Genomic DNA, 20,838 nt, shown 5'->3' with positions numbered 1-20,838 from the left:
TTAATTAGGCTCACAGGACAATACCTGAGACACTCTGGTCTTACTAAGGTGATGCAGGCTAACTGATTTAAGGACTCTAAAAGATTGTGTGCTTCATTGCAGCTATGACTTTACTGTGTTTGTTTCAGTGCAGATTGTATATACTCGACTGCACGAGTTTAAAAAAAATAACCAACTGGCTCATCTCAAGTCGTGATGCAATATGAGTAACCCTGCTAACCTAGCAAACAAGCAAGGCATTTAGTCACTATTCCAATCCATAAAAAAGGTTTATCATTCCATGCATCACTTGTGTATTTACAATTTTTCTTATCTGTGTGCAGCTTGTGCACAAGGATAAATTTTCTTAATTGGGTGTGCAAGTGCAGCATGTGACGCCTAACAGCTTAGGCAAGTGGTGTTACCCTTTCTATTTAAAGTTCATGCCCATAGGGCAGCAGTGAGGAGGGTAGGTATGGGTCAGGAATTTTTTTGCTTGTGCCTCAGCTGACAATGTGGGAAGGCTGTCATTGGCTTGCATGTCACACGATGCGCACTGTATGTTGTGCCTAAGCTGGCAAGTGTGTGTTTAGAGGTGTGTGTTTGTGCCATGTTCTTAGATATACATGTGTTCCTAAGGGTCTCTCTCTCTCTCTCTCTCTCTCTCTCTCTCTCTGTGCATGTGTGTGCACATGGGTGCGTTTTCTTGTGTCATTGAAGCTGAGAGAGGTTGAAAGGCGAGGTCACACAGAGCCGGTAACAAAGCTCATCCGTCAAATCCCTGTGACCTGAGTGACATTCTCTCAGCTCCACTCGAGCGCTCACACTATGTGGACAGCGCTGTTGTTTCTGTCATTTGTCTGTATTCTATTTGCATCCTTTACCACTCTTGCTGGCCTCGGGCCCATGCACTCCTATTTTTTTTTTTTTTTTGGCTTGTCTATTCCACTTCTAGTGAAATATTTATGCGCTAGGAGTGAGGGGACAGGGTAAACAAACAGTAAAATGGGAACATATCCATATTGGCCGGGCCAAAAGTAAACAAATGCACTTTCGTTTAGATTTTTGTGTCATGCATCAAATGCTAAGCACCATTTTCCACCTTTCTTTCTGGTTTATTTTTTGTACTTTGTCAAGTTCACTTCTATCCTTTAAGCACATACTGTACAGGTCTGTAAAAAAGTTTTGATTATTCCCTCATTTTTGTGTATTTTGTTAGGAAATTGGGAAGTAGATGCAGCAATTTATTGAAACGTGCAAATATACATGGAAATACAATAATAAGTAATTGGCATACCTGAGCCTTTTCTTCCTTAAAAATTGCTTTTTAACAGCCACCCTTCCACTGAGACCATTTCTGATGAGGCTTCAGCAAACAGTAGATGGATCACTTGAAGGTCCAGGTACATCTCTCAGGTCCTGTGTCAGTTTGAGGTTGTTACTATTATTATTTTGACATTTTTCATGGATCCATCAAAAGAAATGGGGAGAAATTGTGGTTTAGTGGCAGGCTGCTGCTGTAAAAAAGTGCCTAAAGATACAATTTAAAGTTAGTAAGTTGTCTGTTATGTGTATACGCAACACTGGTTTATTCCTCAAGTGACTTTTTTAATGCTTGGCTGACTTGAATGAAGTCTGGCTCCTTGGAAAAAAACAATCAACAAATGAAACGTGACTCAGGACTTTTGCACAGTCCTGTACTTTGAGACGCCGGTTTCACTCATTGATTCCCTACCTCTACATTACCAGTGCAGTGACCAAGCAGATCCCCGACTCACTTCCCATTTAAGTCACCTGTCAAGCTGGAGACACTGCAAACGGGAACTGAGCCAATGATGTGTCACAGAATCCTAAACATCCCACTTAATTCTGCTGGTTTGTTCATGTCTTTTTTTGTATTTCATTAATTAAGCTATTTCATGGCTACTTTTATTCAGATGATAGAGCTGCATTTGCTCAGTCTTGGGACTAATTTAGCAGCAAAAGTATGTTAATGTTGAGCAGACCCCTTTTTTTTGTAATTAGAAACATGATCCATACCAGGTCTCCACATCAAAGAGTGAGTGTGCATGCAAAACACTCTGCTGTGATTTAGATCTTCTGTCATGTTTTCCAGAGTTAGTAAAAGATGGACACCATCTGACATTTGCCATCTGTGGCTGTTTGACTGTGTTTGCATCTGAGTAAAAATTTCTTTTTTGAATCCTGAATCCTTTCGAATCAGTGAAAGCAACGCCATCTCTGCTGGTGTGCTATAAAAGTAGTGATGTTGACTATAATTATTTGATATTGTCCTCATTAAATGCACTTTTTTTAAAAAATTCCCAGTAGCATTAAAATATGCTGTCATGCTCAGGATTTGGTAAAATTTGATAAAACTGCAAGTGCATCTGAGGGTATAATTGTCTATTTTTTGCATCCTGCAAAAAGATTTCTGGGACAAAGGTTAATTTCTAATATGAGCATAGAGTAGTACAGGCAAAATGAGATACTTGCTCGGGTTAATTTGATCGTGTCAGTAGATGCTAGATATGCCGAGGCCTGTAAATTTAGCGTAATGCAAAATGCTACTGTTGCAGCGTGAACATTACCAATTAAAGGAGTAAAAAGTCAAAAGGACATACAGTAGAAAATAAAACTACAGAAAGTACAGTTATTAATTATTTTTCTCTGAAATGAAATGATTTCCTCTATATTCTATTACAGTGGTTTGACTTGATCCCTTTCTGAATTTTTGAGCTTGCTCATTTATAAAGAAATGAACAGTTTCTCATTTTTATGGTAGTTTAATTTTAATGAAATGAGCCAGAATGCCCCCCCCCCCCCAAAAAAAAAAACCAAAGAAAAAAAAAAAAGTGTTGTGTTGAAGTGATAAATTGACTTGCATGTCATTGAATGAAATGACAAGCAGTGAAGTGGAATTCTGTCCCCCATAACCCACCCAGAATCCCAGAACGTCGATCCCTGAGCCAGAACATTGAATAGGGTCATGAATAGGTATTCCCGCATGAGTGACTCACAACATACCGCCAAGACAGCAAAGGAGTGGCACAGAAGAAGTACGTTGAGGTCATAAACTAGCATAGCCAGCTTGCAGACCTCAGTCCTATAGAAAACCTGTGGAGGGAGGTTAAGCTTTGAGTTGCCAAATAATTTAGTGAGTGTCTGTAAAGGGGAGTGGGCCAAAATCCCTCCTGAGATGTTTGCAAACCTGGTGACCAACTACAAGAAACGCCTTCCCACCTTGCTCGGCCACAAGGGTTTCACCACCGAGTCACATCTTGCTTGGGGATGAAATATTTATTTCGCTCAATGACATACAATTCAAGTTAAAGCTTCTATGTAATTTGGTTTTTTTTTCTGGATTTTTGGTTGATGTTCTGTCTCTCTCCATTAAAATGAAACTCCTATAAAAATTAGATTGTGTTCATTTCATTATAAGTGAGCAAACTAACAAACTCAGCGGGGGAATTATTTCCTCTGCTATACATGCAGATGCAGTAAAGAAAGACAACTTGAATGCATTACACAGAAACAGATCCTATGGTTGTGTTACTAAATCCCACACAAAGTTTTATAGCTGGGAAAAACAAAACTTGCATCCTTTGGTAGTGAAGCTTTGACAGCCTAAACAGCCTACACAGCTGTTTTAGGTCCATTCTAGAAAAGCCAAAGAATTGAGCAGCAAAGCACATATATGCGTGCTAAGTTTATATTTAAAGGCGTTTATATCCACCTTCAAGATAATTGAAGCATAAACACTCTTGATTACAAATGTTTTCCAACTGTTATGACTAGTTATAAAATTAAAATATTATGTTTGTTTTACATAAATGTATTTGATAGCTTAAAACAATAAACAGGATACCTAAAGTTATAAATTCACTGGCTTAGAGTTTGGATAGATGTTATATTGGTTTATTGAGAATTATACATTATTAAAATAGTACACTATCTGTTCTTTATTGCTTTACTGGACACATTTTAAAATGTATTTACTAAATTAAATCTGACAGCAGAAGGAGATTGTTGTTGAATGCCAGCCTATTTGGGATCTTTAGAGAGTGCATTCTGAAATATGCTTCCCTCAAGATTTGCATTACCTCATTGTACATAAAGACCTATGTCCTTCCCTCCATCAGACATTCCCATGGGGATCTGGGAAACCAACATCTGAGTCACCAACCCACTTTCCTTTCTTTCTTTTTTTTAATTTCTTGTTCTATTTTCTCTCCGTCTCTTTGTGTCACTCTTTCTTTCTGCCCCTTTCCTCTCCATTCCTTCGCTCTTCTTTCTTCATCTGTTTGGGCAGACATCCAGGGCAGATCGTTGCTCTCAGGATTTCATTAAAACGATGTTGATGGAGCACTCTCTCCAGCCTAAGTAAATGTGCTCAAGTCCATTTCAGTGTGCATTGTTTGGAAATGGATTAGCGAAGTTGGAGGAGTAAAGGCAAGGAAAAGAGGGAATGGGGGAGAAAAGAAAACACGGAGAGTGAGCTCTACATATTTGTCTTCCACATGAAGGAGAAAGTTTATTTAGAATCTCTAAATAGCTTCTGTGAAGTGAAAAAAGATGAGTGAAAAAGGCAAAACACTGGGCTTTTTTTTTTCTAAATTCCGGTAAGCTTATCTGTGATTTTGCTGCATATTAGTGGTGAGTGTTGATTGTGCTGTGACAGGTATATGTGTTCTAGATTTTACTCCATTCTGCATCACCATGTCAGTGACAGTCTACATGAAGCTATCTGGCATGTTGATGGTTCGTATCCTGAGCTGCTGCAAAGACATGACAGGTGTTTCATATCCTACTATCTACACACACACACACACACACACACACACAAACACTGATATTGCTGAGCCAGGGGACCATAACAGACACCAATAAGTACACACATTACCTGACCACCAAATGTTTATCCTTTATCTTTAAGACCTAGCTGTCATGAGAACATGCTTGTCTCGCTATGATACCTCTCAGCTGACAGCCACGGCCCATCTCCTTTACAGATGCACTTCAAACACATCACTAGCTTGTCAAAGCTGGTCACAACCTGTCACAGGCAGCCACAACCAGGTGGAAACCAGTCACATTACTCTTACTCTGGTGACATACTGTATGGCAAAGTCTGTTCGAGGTATGCTGGAGGGAATCATGTGTGCAAAAATGGCTTGCTGCGTGAGCTACAATCGTTAAAATAACCAAGAGGGGAGGAAAAAAACAAGAAAGAAAGCAAAAATTCTGATGTGATCAAATTTAGTAAACAGAAGAAAAAACACAATACGAGGGCGGGTGTGAAAATCAAAAAAACAACAAAAACCAAAAGCAGCTTACTTATTTATTACAAGCTAGACTCAAACCTCCCAGGAATTCAGGCACTGAATGTCACCCAGTTTTTTGTTTTTTTTTTATTGTTGTTGTTGTGTTTTTTTTATTATTACCAAGGGAGTATCACTTGGTATCGTCAAGGCCTAGACGTTGTGCAGCTGCAAATCTTGCTGTGCATTTTGGCTCATCTACACACAGATTCTCAGTTAACTGCCCAAGATAATTGGAGTGTGTGAATTCTGCTTAAGGGGCAATATTTCACTTCAAGGCAAACAGAAAACAGCTTGTTCCTTTTTCAGTAGCCCACACAGTATTACAACCCCCCCCCCCCCCCCCCCCGCCCCCCCAATGCTTCAAGGCTACGCAAAAGCATTTGTACTTTTGTGTTGACATTAGGTCTGTTTTAATTCCCATCATCACTTCTGCTACCCCTCTAACTCATCTCCCTCGGTATTAATGCTTTTTCTACTGAAAAAAAAAAATAAATACACCAGTGCTTTTTATTATGTTTTTGCCTCCCTCCCTGTATGCATGGACTCCTCAGCAATTCATGTTATTAAAGCAGGATTTTGGCAGTTATCATTGGCCCACAGCAGTAATTACTAAGGGTTTGCATAGCTGCCTCTGACTCACCCGCCTTGGAAATGTTATTACTAACGTCTGTCTCATTGGAGGCGCACAGGAAGCTTCTTGTGAAGCCTGTGTCTTTGCTCAGGCCATTCCAACGACACTGAGCTCATATCCCAACAGGGTCCTGGGGCATGAGACCAGATGTACAAAGCGAGGAAGGGAGTAAGCAAGTAATGACAAAGCGAGGACGTAATAGACAGCTATTTTTTGTGTGCTTGGAGCAGGTGTTTTATTTTTGTGTTATTCTGCATTTATTACTCATCTCATATATGTTCGTCCAGACAAAATAATTGACGTGAAGCATTGGCCCCGACAGTGTGACAGATGAAAAAGGAGAAAATTAGTCATTTTATATTTTTGCAGGGGGCAATGCTTTGCCTGTGTCAGTGTAGTTCCATTGCCCTAAGAGAAAAGAAAGAGCAAGAGAAAGTGCCCTTGGGTCTCGGTTTAGATGAAACGATTCAGATATGAACTAGTCTTGAGATATGAGAAAAGCGCTGAAGTCAGTGGGGCTTATATAGCCTTTATTCATCTATTGATCTCTTCCTCTCTTCCTTTCTTGCTTGTTCTCTCATTTTGTGCGTGTCACACACTCCCGCAACCACACACTGCAGCATTGTCTACTTTCTTCAGTGCTTTTCGTGTCTTTTTCTTCGCCGGCTGATGCTCTCAGTCAGAGCGTTGTCTCTGCATCTAGCACCACTCAAGGTCAGATATTAAACCTCTTTTCAGGGTCAGCAACGTCTCCAAGGTCAAAGAGGTGCTCGCTAATGAGGTCAGCCTCTCCACCTCTTGCAGCGCCATGTGACAGTGTTCTGTAATCCAAAATTAAACACAGACATTTATGCATGAATAAGCCTGTTTAGCATTAGTATTGTTCAACATTTCATGTGAGCCAGCATTATGAAAACACCCCAAATCACCATTTTTTCGGTGTCTTATTCATTTCCCTTTTTTTTCTGCCTCCACCCGCCTCTCCCTGTGGTTCTTCTCTTCTCCTGTCGTTCCTAGAAAGTCAGCAGGGAACAGGGTGGTCTGTGTAGGTTTCTCCTGGGTTTGTTTCCAGCAGCAGCTTATCTGCAAATGCTCAGGTTCAGCTAATTGGCATTATTAAACTGGTGGCAAGCTCAACTCAGCTATAAGGGAAGGTGCAGTGGGAGGTGTGTGTGCGTGTACGTGTGTGTGTGTGTGTGTGTGTGTGTGTGTGTGTGTGTGTGTGTGTGTGTGTGTGTGTGTGTGTGTCAGGAGACAGCCAGGGATTTATGTGTGTGTGTGTGTGTGGGTGGGTGGGTGGGTGGGTGTGTGTGTGTGTGTGTGTGTGTGTGTGTGTGTGTGTGTACAAGCACAATCCTCTCTGTGCCTGTGCATATGTTATCCCACTGCGTCTGTATGTGTGAATGTGTGCACGTGTGTGTGATGGGAAACAAGCAGCTGTCAATTTCAATCAACAGGGTGCATGGTTTGCCCGGGGGCTCAGGTAGCCCAATTACAGGCAGAGATGTTGGGTGTATGCACAGAAAACTGGTCCTATCTTCTTTTATTAAAACTGAAGTATGAGAAAGGATATACTAAATGGAAAGTTGGTTGATGAGTGTTGGATGCTGCTGATACTGAGGCAGAATCTTCCCTGCTTTTTGGCTGCACTTACTGGATGAGAGAATAAAGAGTTAAAGGGATGGAGTAAAACTGAGAGTACTGATGTGGGTTTCAGGAAAGTGGCTGACTTCAACATACTAAAGCTGAAAAGAATATTGTTTTGCAAGAGAGCGATCTCAACCGTAGACAGTATAAAGGATGGCTGTAGCTACTGTGACATCATCCAACTGCTTTTTAAGCCTTGAGATGAACACTTTCTGTGTCACTATCTTGACATGTTTAAACTGGATCTGATGGCGAGTGGCAGATCAGATTGTGAAACTACACGCTCGCTGGCTACTGACCTGTCAATCATAAGTCTGTAGCCAATGAGCATATACTGGATAATCCTCTTTTCTCAGCTTCAAATTGACCAACATTTACTAAATAGACTTAATGTTTTATATCGTATGACCTGAAATATGCCTATATAGTGCTTTTCTACTCTGACTGAGCGCTCAAAATGCTTTTCATTGTAAGCCTCATTCATCCAAGTGCTTTTTTTTCTATATCCAAGAACCTTATCTAATATTTGCACACACTCACATGGTTGCATCCATCAGGGGATACTCGGGGTTCAGAATCAAAGGAACCTTTGATGTGCAGACTGCTGGGGATCGAACCACTGATCTTCTGATTCAGACAACCTCCTGAACCACACCCACCACAGACAAGTCAAATCATGTCAGAAAGCCATTTTCTCATAGACTTTTAGAGGAACAGAAGTCTTTTTGCAACCACACGTATTACCCCTGTTTGCCTTTTAAAAGAATGGAGGTTTAAGGCTACACTAATTTTTTTGTAATATGTGTAATCTAAACTTAGAAATTAAACTCTCTTTTTTTTATTCTTTTAGGGTGGGAAGATCCCAGTGAGGTGGACAGCACCAGAGGCCATTGCTTACCGAAAATTTACCTCAGCCAGTGACGTGTGGAGTTACGGCATCGTCATGTGGGAGGTGATGTCATTTGGAGAGAGGCCTTACTGGGACATGTCCAACCAGGATGTAAGTGGTTAAAACTACACAAATACTTTCTTAAATATTATGATTTCATTTTGAAAAAGCGTATCAGGGAAGGATATTACACTGTAAATGGAGTTCAAGTCAGTTGGGACGAGCAGGTGTAGTACAACATAAAGTCAGTTAAGTACTAATTAAACATAAAATCAGCACTAAAGATTTTAAGCGCTCATTTCATGAGATGTTCCCAAAAACTCGACATCTAAGTTAAGTTTTATCATGTCTCCGAGTTCCGATAGAACAAAGAATAAACCTGAATCTGAATAAACAGCCTCATTAAATTGAACAGCCATTTCCGTACAGATGCGGTTATAGATACACAATCAAGGGTAACTCATAAGGGAGGAAGCTGTAATAAATCACACATTTTTATCAGCCTGCATCACAAAGCATCATTACTGAAGATGCCCTTGACTCTGACTTTGAAAGCAGACTTATTATGGGCACAGCCTCACACTATCCCCTTTCCTTCCTGGCCAGCTTTTGAGAGCAATGAATGATTGCTGAGAGCTCTGCTTTGTTCCCCATGTCCGCTTGGATAACGTCCACGCTCACAGGCACCAACACAAACACACACAACCATTGGATATAGTCCCATACTATGAGGTCTCTCTCCCTTAGCTCCCTTAGTGCGACAACTAGCCAACCATCAGGCCTCTATGGACCTCACTCCACAAGGACCGTCCAAACCAGCAGATGTTGCCTCAGTGGGCCAGCAGCAAACACTGCCTGGTGGGACTAGCACCACTCAGCATGTCCGGCTGCTCAGTCCACACTCTCTTACACACTTAAAACACACTCTCACAAAATTTTGCGCACACACGCACACACACGCACACTTTCTTTCTCCATCCTGCATCCTCTCACTTATCCACACAAACACCATAACCTCTGTTTCTCCTCTTCTCTTGAAATCCCTTTTGCTTAATATTGCATCAAAGCCCCTCTCTATACCCCCTCCTAACTCATATCCCCTCACTTGTGCGTTCTCTTCTCTAATGCACCATTTGTCAAGAATCTGCTGAGGTGCACTCAACTCCAGGGTGGAGCTGGCGATATACAGAGCAGCACCTAACTTTTAATGACTATCTTTTACACACGATCTTTCATCAGACTTTCATCTTGCAAGTAAGCAAAAAGAAAAAAAAAAAGATTAAATCTACAGACAGTGTGGATCATGTGAATATTTGTGAGCACCGGTTCCATCAATTTGCAGCAATCTTGGTAATCATTAGTCTTTGCAGCGTCTGGTTTTGTAGCTACTGAATCAACATTGCATATTTCCATTAAATATATCTAAAGTGATCTCATTGTCTATGTGTTATTTAAAATAAAACCTTTTATAACTAACAAAGAAAACAAAACAAGGTGAAGATACTCCACTTCTGTCAAGTTCTGATCAAACTTATATAATAGAAGTCTTTTACTCTAACTGCCCTTAAATTCTTTGTCATAACGTCTTTTTAATGAGTCCTGATAGCCTGTGAAGCTTTTAAAAGTCATGTGTCAAGTGGCTGTACTTCGCAGTGTTAATTATATGCAATCTGCCCATCCCCCCCAGGGGCTCCTTGCTAGTGACACTGCCCCTGCTCTCTGTCCCCTCTCTTTCCTCAATCTGTCCTATAGGAGTGATATGTGATTGGATAGAGTCAAGAGGAAGGGCACATCATCCTGAATGCAAACTGTCACTTTATTGACCAGAGGGAGTGTCCATATGGGGAGGGTTGCAGTTGGGTTCTGGTAGCATTGTGATGAGGCAGGATTGAGTTTCAGCCATAAAATAAGTCAAATTATTAAAAAACATGTAACCAGCTTGTAGAAAACACTCTTACTGACAGTAAGTGTTTGAGAGACATACTGCAAGTGCGGTATATGGTGTGGAATTAGCAGCTATTTTCATTTGTAAGAGACAACATCTTGCCTTCTCTCTCATAGGTAATTAATGCTATTGAGCAGGACTACCGTTTGCCACCACCCATGGACTGCCCCAGCGCCTTGCACCAGCTGATGCTGGACTGTTGGCAAAAAGACCGCAACGTGCGACCTCGCTTCACAGACATCGTCAGTACTCTGGATAAGATGATCCGTAACCCCGCCAGCCTCAAAGCTGTAGCCAATATTCCTGCAGTGTGAGTAAAAAAAAATCTGTACACGTAAGAAACAAATTAATCCAAAAACTGACATTAAGTACACACTGACGCTTCTCCTTATGCATGTAGTCTTTAACACACTGTTTGTTTCAAATGAGCCCAGCATGCATATGTGCACCGTTTTATCTTCTCATGAATTAAGCATGAATTTATTGCTATTGATTGCGTCAAACTGCACTTTTCCTCCCTCCTATCCAACCTAAACACTGGTTTCAGGAACTCTCACTTTTTTACCCCGTGAAGATGGAGCAAAACACGTTTTCAAAAAGATAAAAAATGGAATGAAACACCTCATTTACATACATATTCAGAACACATTCAGAGCACGTATTTTTTTTCTTACTTTTTTGTGAGATACTGGACTTGTTTTGTACAATCTCTGGCACCCGTCCTCACAGTTTCTCTCAGCGTCAGCCAGATTGGATGTGGTCTGTCCGTGAACTGTGAGTTTCAGGTTCCTGCACTATTTTTTTTCCAGGCTTCCACATATTTTAAAGCCAAGCAATTGCGACCAGTTACCGATTACCTGCGAAAAATCCTTATTGTGTGGCATTCAAAGAAGGAGTAGCAGATGTGCCTCATGATACTGAATCCCTTTACACTTTATATTTGAGATACATTCCAATATTCACTAATAAATTCTCTCTCCCTAGTTTCCTTGCACCCTATGGCACACACCCATGAAAACACCAGTATCAGCTTTACTCTCCTTCTCTTTAAGTCTGTGCTTAATATTGCATCAAAGCCCAACTATATCTCATCTTCCTCCCCGCCTTGCTCTTGGTGTTCTCCTCTGCACCAGGCCCTCTCAGCCACTGCTGGACAGATCCATACCCGACGTCAACACCTTCAGCTCAGTCGAGGACTGGCTCGCTGCCATCAAGATGAGCCAGTACAGAGACAACTTCCTCAACTCAGGCTTTACCTCCCTGCAGCTGGTGGCACAAATGACCTCAGAGTGAGTTCACCTGCTTGTGTGCAAATGACGGGTTTTCAGACCCATATAGCTTTTGATGGGCACCCTTTTATAAAATGACTCAGTGTCAAGTGCATGTATTTTTAGCATAAATGCACCCAGTGACTCAAGTGATTGAATCAAAGTTAAAGCCTCGGTGGGAATTAAAAATACAACACATTGTAAGACGAAATAACGCACTCACCGTGGTAAGAAGATGTACATCTTTGCAAGCTATGTATTACAACTCTTATCTGTACTAATAATTAAACATTTTGTGTTAACAGTGTTCTAAAAAAAAAAGACATGAATGTGTATCCTCTATATACACATTTTAAAGATGCATATTTTCACTTCTGCTGCCGCTGCTGTGTCTGTGAAGTGCTTCAAAGCGCTGGTCATGACAGCATTTCTCAAAGCACTTGTGGTACCAACAGACACAAATATTGCACTTCATCCATTTTAATTAACAATGTTGCTTGGTCTACAAAATTATGTTGAAAATGTAAATTCATTCCAACATTTTTTATTAAAAATATATGCTCGGGGCTTGGTAGCATTTCTGCAATGTCTTTGCAATTCAAAGCAACACGCACTACTGCGTCTTCTCACAGAGATGGAATTAATTTTGTAAATTTGTGGGTTTTGTTCATTGCCACTAGCTTTCCATTCTGAAATTGTGCGTTCATTTATAGCGACGTTAGGTCCGTGTGAACTCGTTGAGTTGTGATGGGGGATTTCTTGCAGGTGTTTGCACTTCATATTCAGATCATCTATTCTAACTCCAAATTATTGGAAATCCTGTGTTTTTCTACAAAAAAAGGAAAGAAACAAAAATACCCTGCTTTTCACTTTCTGTCTCCATGTTTCTTTCTCTGTAGAGACTTGCTGAGAATAGGAGTGACCCTGGCAGGCCACCAGAAGAAAATCCTTACTAATGTCCAGTCCATGAGGGTGCAGATGAGCCAGTCATCTACGCCGATGGCATGACTACCGGAGGCGCTGTGCCATGGAACAGGCAGCATTCGAAGGACCAACAAAAATAGCAGCCCTCGAATGACCCCCGATCCATCGGAACGCGCCAGAGTCGAAACTATTGTCTTAATCTAATCCACTATCATGACAACAGGAGACCAGGGTCTACACTACCACATGGTTAACAGCTGTCACACTTCATGCAATCCACGACAGGAGTTCAGGGTCCAGACTTGATACTGTTTATCCATTCATCACAAAAGGGAAATCAATGTCCGTTGTTGTGGTTATGAACTACCATTCATGCCATTTTGAACCAAAATAACCAACAATCAGACATCAACACAAAGAACTTCTCAGAGTTTCAAACTGTGGTAAAGTGAGTGATACTGTACTTCTGCTTCATGTGGACTAGAAGGTGTTAAAACTTTAAACTGAAACGCGAGGCATTTAGAAACATGTGACGTGTGATTTTACCCATCCTGTTTTCAGTCTGTGCAATGATGATGCCTTGACCTGGCGAGAAATAAGTTCCAGAAGAAGAAGAAAAAAAGAAGAAAAACAAAACAAAACACCTACCAGTGGAAATAATTAGAGGGAGAAGCATACAGGGATGTACAGCAGAGCACCATTTTCAACTTTCACATCATGTTGTACTTGTTTAAAAAATGTTTTAAAAAGTGTATTGTAAATGGACCGGTAACAAAAAAACAAAAACAAAAAAAGATCAGAGCTTAGTTATATTTTTATCCTTTACCATGTGTTTGTTTGTCTGTTTTATCATTATAGCAAGATGCAGTCCACTTGTATTTTATCTTTAACACTACCTGTGGAGTCTTGGGTGGAGGGCCTTGCTAAAGGACTTCTTAACCCAAGCCACCCACTTTCAGAGAATATAAATATGTTTATCTCTTGCTAAATATGATTATATCTTTCATAATAAACCTTCATATTGAAGGTGATATAAATGCATATGTATGTACAGAACTCTATGCTTGCATTTTGGCAAAGACATGTTGACTGAATTCTGACTGAGACACATGCAATGTTTAGATTCCAGTTTCCTTTGGATAACTGAACAATGGGCACTGGGTTGTATGTCTCGTTGCTCCAGGGATTTAAGGACAATTTGGGCTGGTTGGAGAAAATGTAAAAAGAATGGCTGAAGAATTGGTATTGTAGAATTGTATGAAAATTGCTGTAGGAATTAAAATAACTGACAAACTATCCATTAACTGGGGGTAATGTTAAATGTGGGTGTACACATGCTGTCTCTTGCTGGTGAGCACTTAGTTGTACAGATATGTTTTATGTTTCATCTTCTTTCTTGACCTGTTGTTTGTCTCGGGAGCGGTCAGCACCATCCACAGGGGGAATGATCCTCCGTTTCCTGCCCCGGGACTGGCCCAAATTCACGGTGAGTGCCAGCTGATCGCGCAGGAAGAACACAACTTGGAGTCAAGTTGCTCTATATGTGGTACATTTTATTTTGGGCAAATCTAGTTAATGTTTCTCGTGGGTGCTGCAAATGTCTTGGCCGTGGTGAGATTTTCTGCGAGTTTGAAACGCATAGGAGAGCGGGCACTGGAAATCACTGCGAATCAGCATCATTTCTCTACACGGTGAAAAATGAACATCTGGGCTGAAGTTTGCCAACAGACACCCGATGCCATTTCGAGGAACACACAGACTTAAACAGCCCACATGGGCACACTGCTCACAGCGTAGCACGGCCTCCAATCGACTGCTGTAGCTAAGCTGCTGAGTTCATCTGTGCACTCTCGCTATATGCAGTTGCCAAATGGCTAGGCAAGTTGAAGGAAATTGACACGGCACTTGTGGGAATATATATATAACTCTCAGCTGCATGAATTGTCACTTAGAAATGTACTACTCTTGTAAGGTCTCTACATTATTCCCAAAACTCATTATTTTGGGATATATTTAAGGGATAGTTCCGAGTTGTGCACAAGGATAATTCTCTTTCTTAGCATGGCAATGACGGTGCTTGTGATTTTTCCTTTTGCTGGTCATTTGCCTTAGGGCCAGGCTTTTGGAAACCAATCGCAATATTGTTGTTTAAATAAAACCTTTAAAAATAGTGATCTTTAAAAATGAGAGTCAACAGTCTTTCACTACAGGCTTGGTAAAACAGCCTTGTAGCTCGCAATTATGGACTATTTTGGTATCAATTCTTTGCAGTAGCTGTGACCCTGCTGAAATCCCTCTTGGCTCTATTTGAACAGACATGAGTGACGATGGTCCTAACCACCTTGCATCCAAAATTAGAAATTGATGGCAGGCCCATTAGCAGATTATTAAGTGTACTTAGCCCTCTCAAGTCATCCTCCTCCTCCTCCTCTGTCTGTCCTGCCCTCTCTCCCCGACTACTCCCGCTGGCTGGCAGATCTCCAGCTCGTTTATCCTGGGTGTAACCAAGCTGTCCTGGGCTGTGTCTGGAGCTGAGTTGGGCCAGAGCTGGCCTGAGAAATGGTTGGCTCCATGCTCTAGTGGGCCCAGGCAGGGGTGAAAACACCTGCTAAGGCCCCCTGTCTGACGGGCATCTGATCAGCCACGGGGAGGGAGATTGATGGGAGCATAAAAAACAAATACACTCACAAACACATGCACGCACACACACACGAACACTGAGGAACCCTCAGTTAGTTTATTCTCACGTCTGGTTTCCAGGCTGATGCTTAATGAGAAGAAAGTGGGCTGAAACCCGACAGAGTGTGTGCATATGTGATAGAAAGAGGAGGATGATTCAGTTAATAGGAGGGCGGGGTTGCATGGCAGACATGGCATGAACAAAGGATGGTTTTGATGAAAGTAAGAAAGTTAGTTCATTGAAGTGAATCAAACTCTTTTATCTCACAGTGTGGTTTATGTGGCAACATCTCTTTCATTATATAAATGTTAATTTGCTTTAGTTTGGTAATGGAAAATACTGTAATCAAGCAATTGGTTTGGCTCACGGGCAAAATCAATTGCTTTTTCTATTCAATTCTCCGAGTCATTGATTTACCAAGTATTCCTAAATATAATCACAAGCTCCTCAAGATTGGCATAAATCCCTTTCACTGAAGCCAGTGAATCAATTTGAATGCATTAGTCCTCTATTCAGCTCAGTCTCATGTATTTGCTTTTCAACCCAAGAGCCTGTGAATGAGATGATAGAATGTATTCATTATACAAAAGTGTAATTCTTTTTTTTTCTCCATTTGCTCTGTTTGTCTTTCTAAATATCTGACTGTAATGACACTCCAGTGTGATGAATGGAGAGGCGGTTCGCCATCTTCCTCTGAAAGCTGTTTCATATGGGAGCCATTCATCACACACTGATAGAAAACACAAGAACTTGCTTGTTAAACGTTCCATGTGCTGCAACTGTCTGAAAAGTGACCAACGATGCTTTTAGCAGCAAAAATCATGCCTGTCATTTATGGATCAGAACGGCGTGAGGCCGAAAATGATTTGGCGTGACTCCTTGCAAAACGAAACTCGTTAAACTTCTCCGTTCTCCTTTTTCTCCTCTGTTTCAGACTGGGAACTCAAAGATTTACACACTTATAAAAACGGCATACACCCGGCACTTCACAATTATATTCTCATGGATGCGCACAGTGAACACCAAGAAGAATCGCAGCGGGCCAGTGAGGACAGGTGAACCCAAAAGCTTTGAGTATACCAGTCACAACCTCTCTCTGTGATGAGCAGTGGATGGGGGGAGCTGACTGTGAGTGTGCACATGTCACAGTTTATTTGTTTGTGTGTTCAAGAGAGAATGGATGTATGCATATCAGGCACATTTGTGTGTACAGACATTGTGTGCACAGGTACTTTGGTTTCCTTTTTCTTTTTTTTTTTAGTTTGTGTATAGCAGCCACTTGTAAATTGTGACAAGTATGTGTCAAGAGTTTGTAAGCTGTAACTTTCTGAGAACTATTGTACTAAAATGCACTCAATAAACGCCTTGGAAAACAAGTCAATCACATCAGAGTCTGTGACTCACTGGACGGTAATTCTGTTTTCATTAATAGTGAGTCAAGAAAGGAGAGAGGAAGGTTATTATCCAGTATCCCTATCCCTGTCAGCACTGTGCTTGAGTGTGGTGTGACGTCTAATGCTTGGCTTCATAATGGCTAAGGAAATAAACAGCTTTTGTCACCACAGTCTGGCTGGCAGCACATGTTAAAAGCCATCAGCCACTAATAAACGAGCAGTCACTCGCATTACATGCAAACACAAAAAATGTCTCTCCAAAAAAATAAAAATGACAATATTATGACAAACTAGTGGAAATTATCCTCCCATCTGAAATCTTATATAGTATTTGTGTCTCAGCCACATGAATAAAAACCCCACCAGCAGTTTCACTACTCTCATAATTCCTAGTTGCCACAGAGACACTTCTAGGGCACTTCACACGCCGGAAAGCATGCTACACAGTAATGATATGGTTAATGAGGTGAGTCAAAAGATATAGGGATGTATCCAACTCACAGCATTGCTCCATAACTGTTTATTGACTCTAATTGATTGATAACATCCAGATTCATATTAGCAGAGAGACTGCTGTGCAGGGGCTGTGCCAAAAAAAAAAGAGAGGAAGCCAACAAGATGAAACAGTCAGTTTTCTCACTTCTTAAATTTGTTATATTAAATAAAGTGTTTCAGTCGTCACTTTGTCATTTTTATTGAAGTGTATGAAAGGATGAAACAGAATAGGTGGTGGAAGTTGTTTTGTAAGGAATTGGATAATTAAAAATGTCCAAAAAAAGTTGGAAAAAAGCTGTGTAAAACAGGAAAAAATGTATTAAATGTTTAAACAGAGAAAATGTACCATTTCAACAAAAGGCTGGAAAAGTAAGTGGTAGTAAAAAAAAAGACGCAGTTTCTCTTAAGCAAAGATGAGCAGAAGTTCATCAGTCTGCATGTTCTTCAATGTAAAATTGTGAACACACAGTGCATAATATCATCAAATGTTTCTGGGAATCTCGAGTAATCACTGTGCACAAGCGACAAATGAAAAAATCTGTATCGGGTGCCCATGATCTTCAGGCCCTCAGGCCGATAAACAGGCCTGATTCTGGGATAGAAATCACTGCACTTTTCCCAGGAACACTACCAGAAATCACAGTCTGTAAACACACTTCACAGTGCCATCCAAAAATGCAGGTTAAAGCTATATGTAAACACGATCCAGAAACACTGGCGCCTTATCTGAGCCAAAGCTCATTTAAACTGAGCTAAAAGGAAGAAAGAGGAGAGGGACTTACAGTTATCAGTGCTCAGTTCAAAAGCCCGCAACTCTGATAGCATGAGGATGCTGAACTGCAGTCCAGACCTTTCGCCAACTGAAAACATTTGATGGACCATAAAATGAAAAGATGTAATAAAGTAGAGCCAGGACTGTTGAGCTGCTAAGATTCCTAGAACAGGAAAGAATGGGAAAACATTCCACTCCCAGCTGGTCTCCTCTGTCCCCAGACATTTAATGCCTGTAGTTAAAAGAATAGGATATTACACAGTGGTAAAGATGGTCCTGTACATTTTCTTACTCGGTTTAAACATTTGATGTTGGGGCGCCAGTTTAGCTCAGTGGGTGTGTGGGCCATACGCCACATGGCCAGAAAGCAGCAGCCTTGGATGTTCCTTTGCTGCAGGTCTTCCTCTGTCTCTCTCTGCACTTTCCTGTCTGTCTCCACCTTTACTATCTGCAAAAAGCAAAATGCCAAAAAAAAAAAATTCTTTAAATTGATGTTTCTATGTTTTCATTTGTGAATAAAGTATGGGTTTGTGAGATTTGCAAATTATTGCATTCTGGATTTTCTTTCTTTTTTTTAAATTGGATTTATCAAATATTACTTGATGCTGACAGTGAATGACATATACAACATCTAATGAGCTGTAAAAGAAAAAAAATATGTCAGTGTAATAATTCTCTCTGTCATAACTTCTGTCTTCAAGAAGTTATGCATGAATTTTCAGTCTCTGAAACTCCAGTGTGTGGAAGAAATGCAATACTTTCAGAAAATACTCTCTCTTTTGGTATTATGTGATTGTAGGAGATTAAAAGAAAATGCCCTCGCATATTGGTTGATGTTTGCTTGGAGATGTGTGTATAGAACAAACAATGATAATAGTAGTAAGAGTATATGTGGAAAAGCTATGATTAAAATGAGGTAAATAAACTTTCATGAGCTTCAAAATCAAGTTTCTGAGCCACACAAGAGTCTCTCTACCAGAAACACCTAGAAAATATAGACTTCATGTAGATATAAGAGGCGAAACTCAAGGATGCTATTCATGCAAAGAAGAGATAAGACGTGAGCCTTAGTCTCCTGGGAAAATGAAGATCAGAATCCATGATGCTTTTAATGCACTGCACATTTATGCAAATTTCAGGCAGCGTCATTGCTGATGTGTTTATTTGCAATTTTTTTTTTCTTATCCAGGGAATCAGGTATAAAGAAATTAATTGAAGATGGATCAAAAACCTCATTTTGTCTTCATTTCATCCAATTTGGATGTCAAATGGCCTTTAAATAATCCAAAAATTACAATTTTGTGTAATGATAAAAATGAAAAAGTAAAACCTCCTTCAATATGTATCAGGACATTATATCAGGACATTAAAAAAAACCATCCGGTCTTTAGCAGATGTTAAGATTATTTCTGTCCAACAACACGTGATACACTAGCATCTAATTATTTATTTGCCAAAAACTGTTCCATAATGCAGAAAAACAAAGTATACCCTTACTGCTTCGATTATGAAGCTAAAGAGCAGCCAGATGCTGCTAATAAAGAGCACTTGATTAACTGAGCATCATTAAGTGGGAGGACCTCTATAAAATCAGAAGTCTTGGCAGTTTCCAGGTCTGGAGGATTTAAGTGTGTTTTAATGCACTGGCAATGAGGAAAACATCAGCAGTGATCGTAAATAAGGAACTTTTGCTGTCCATCAATTTGGGAAGGATTATAAGACCATTTCCAATGATTATTCACAAATGGGAAACATTCAAGACAGTTGCCAGTCTTCCCAAAAGTGGAGCCAAGTCAGCAAATTCACCCCAAAGTCAGACCGTGCAAAGCTCAAAGGAAGTGCAAAAACTCAGAGAGCTACATCTCAAACTCCACAGGGCTAAGGCAGGTTACACGACAAAGTTCATAATAGTATAATTAGACAAACACTGAAGTATGTCTTGTTTAGAAGCGTCACCAGGAGAAAACATCTTCTCTCTAAAAAAAGAACATGTCAGCACAACTTAGGTTTGAAAAATTGCATCTTACCAACCCACAAAACCTCAGAAATAATGCTTTCTCCAAAGTCGACATGGTTGGCCATAATGCACAGCACCACATTTGGTGAAAACCAAACACAGCATAGTAGCACAATGACCTCATACCAACTGTCAAGCACAGTAGTGGAGGGGTGATGATTTGCAGCCACAGGACCTGGGCACTTACAGTCATTAAGTCAGACATAAACTCTGTATACATATAACCTATATAGAGTATACAAAGCTCGGCTGAAACTGGGTAATACAACAGTACAATGATCGCAAGCACAGCAACAAATCTACAACAAAATGATGAAAAGAAGAGTCAAGGTGCTGCAATGATCCAGTTCAGACCTCAATCTGATTGAAATGCTGTGGCAGGACCTTAAGAAACCTGTGCATAAACAAAAACCCACAAACCTCAATGAACTGAAAGAATGTTTTGAAGAAGAGTGGGTTAAAGTTCCTCCTCGATTCCTCCACAAAAAAGTTATTGCTGTTGAAGGTGGTTTCTACAAGCTACTGAATTTAGGAGCATACTATGTTTTTAACACACTGCTTCGACATTTTGGCTTCATTTCTCCTAAATAACACGTTGCTGTTTATCAGAGGTTGTACTGAAATAATTTTAAAACCTGCTAAGGGCCAGATGATTTTTTTTATTATTATGTCTTGATCATATGTCTTGTTTTATCACATTTATTAACCCCTTGAAGATGTCTTGGAGAAATTAGGTCTTCAAAGAAATTAGGAAACACTTTTTACTTTTTATCACTACGGTGATAAGAAAGTCTGAATGCGCTACTGAACTAATGAACTACTAAAAGCTATTTAAGTGTGAACAACCATTCAAAATAATCGATTCATTGCTGA

The 20,838-nt window shown here is 40.3% G+C and overlaps 1 protein-coding gene across 2 annotated transcripts in view; it reads left to right on the top strand.

Moving 5' to 3' along the window:
• Window positions 1-16,649, top strand: part of LOC134616349 (ephrin type-B receptor 1-B) — a 155,215-nt gene extending 138,566 nt beyond the window's left edge. For both annotated transcript variants that reach the window (XM_063461176.1, XM_063461175.1), the window contains exons 13-17: window positions 8,432-8,581; window positions 10,532-10,725; window positions 11,549-11,704; window positions 12,583-14,093; window positions 16,222-16,649. In XM_063461176.1, the coding sequence (XP_063317246.1) occupies window positions 8,432-8,581; window positions 10,532-10,725; window positions 11,549-11,704; window positions 12,583-12,691 (609 nt within the window). In that variant the 3' untranslated portion in view covers window positions 12,692-14,093; window positions 16,222-16,649. The remainder of the gene's footprint in view (window positions 1-8,431; window positions 8,582-10,531; window positions 10,726-11,548; window positions 11,705-12,582; window positions 14,094-16,221) is intronic.
• The last annotated feature ends 4,189 nt before the right edge of the window (window positions 16,650-20,838 follow it).

This window comes from Pelmatolapia mariae, linkage group LG18, assembly GCF_036321145.2.
Source record: "Pelmatolapia mariae isolate MD_Pm_ZW linkage group LG18, Pm_UMD_F_2, whole genome shotgun sequence".
Lineage (NCBI taxonomy): Eukaryota > Metazoa > Chordata > Actinopteri > Cichliformes > Cichlidae > Pelmatolapia > Pelmatolapia mariae.
Note: the sequence above shows the minus strand (reverse complement) of the source record. Positions and strands in the feature narration are given on the sequence as shown.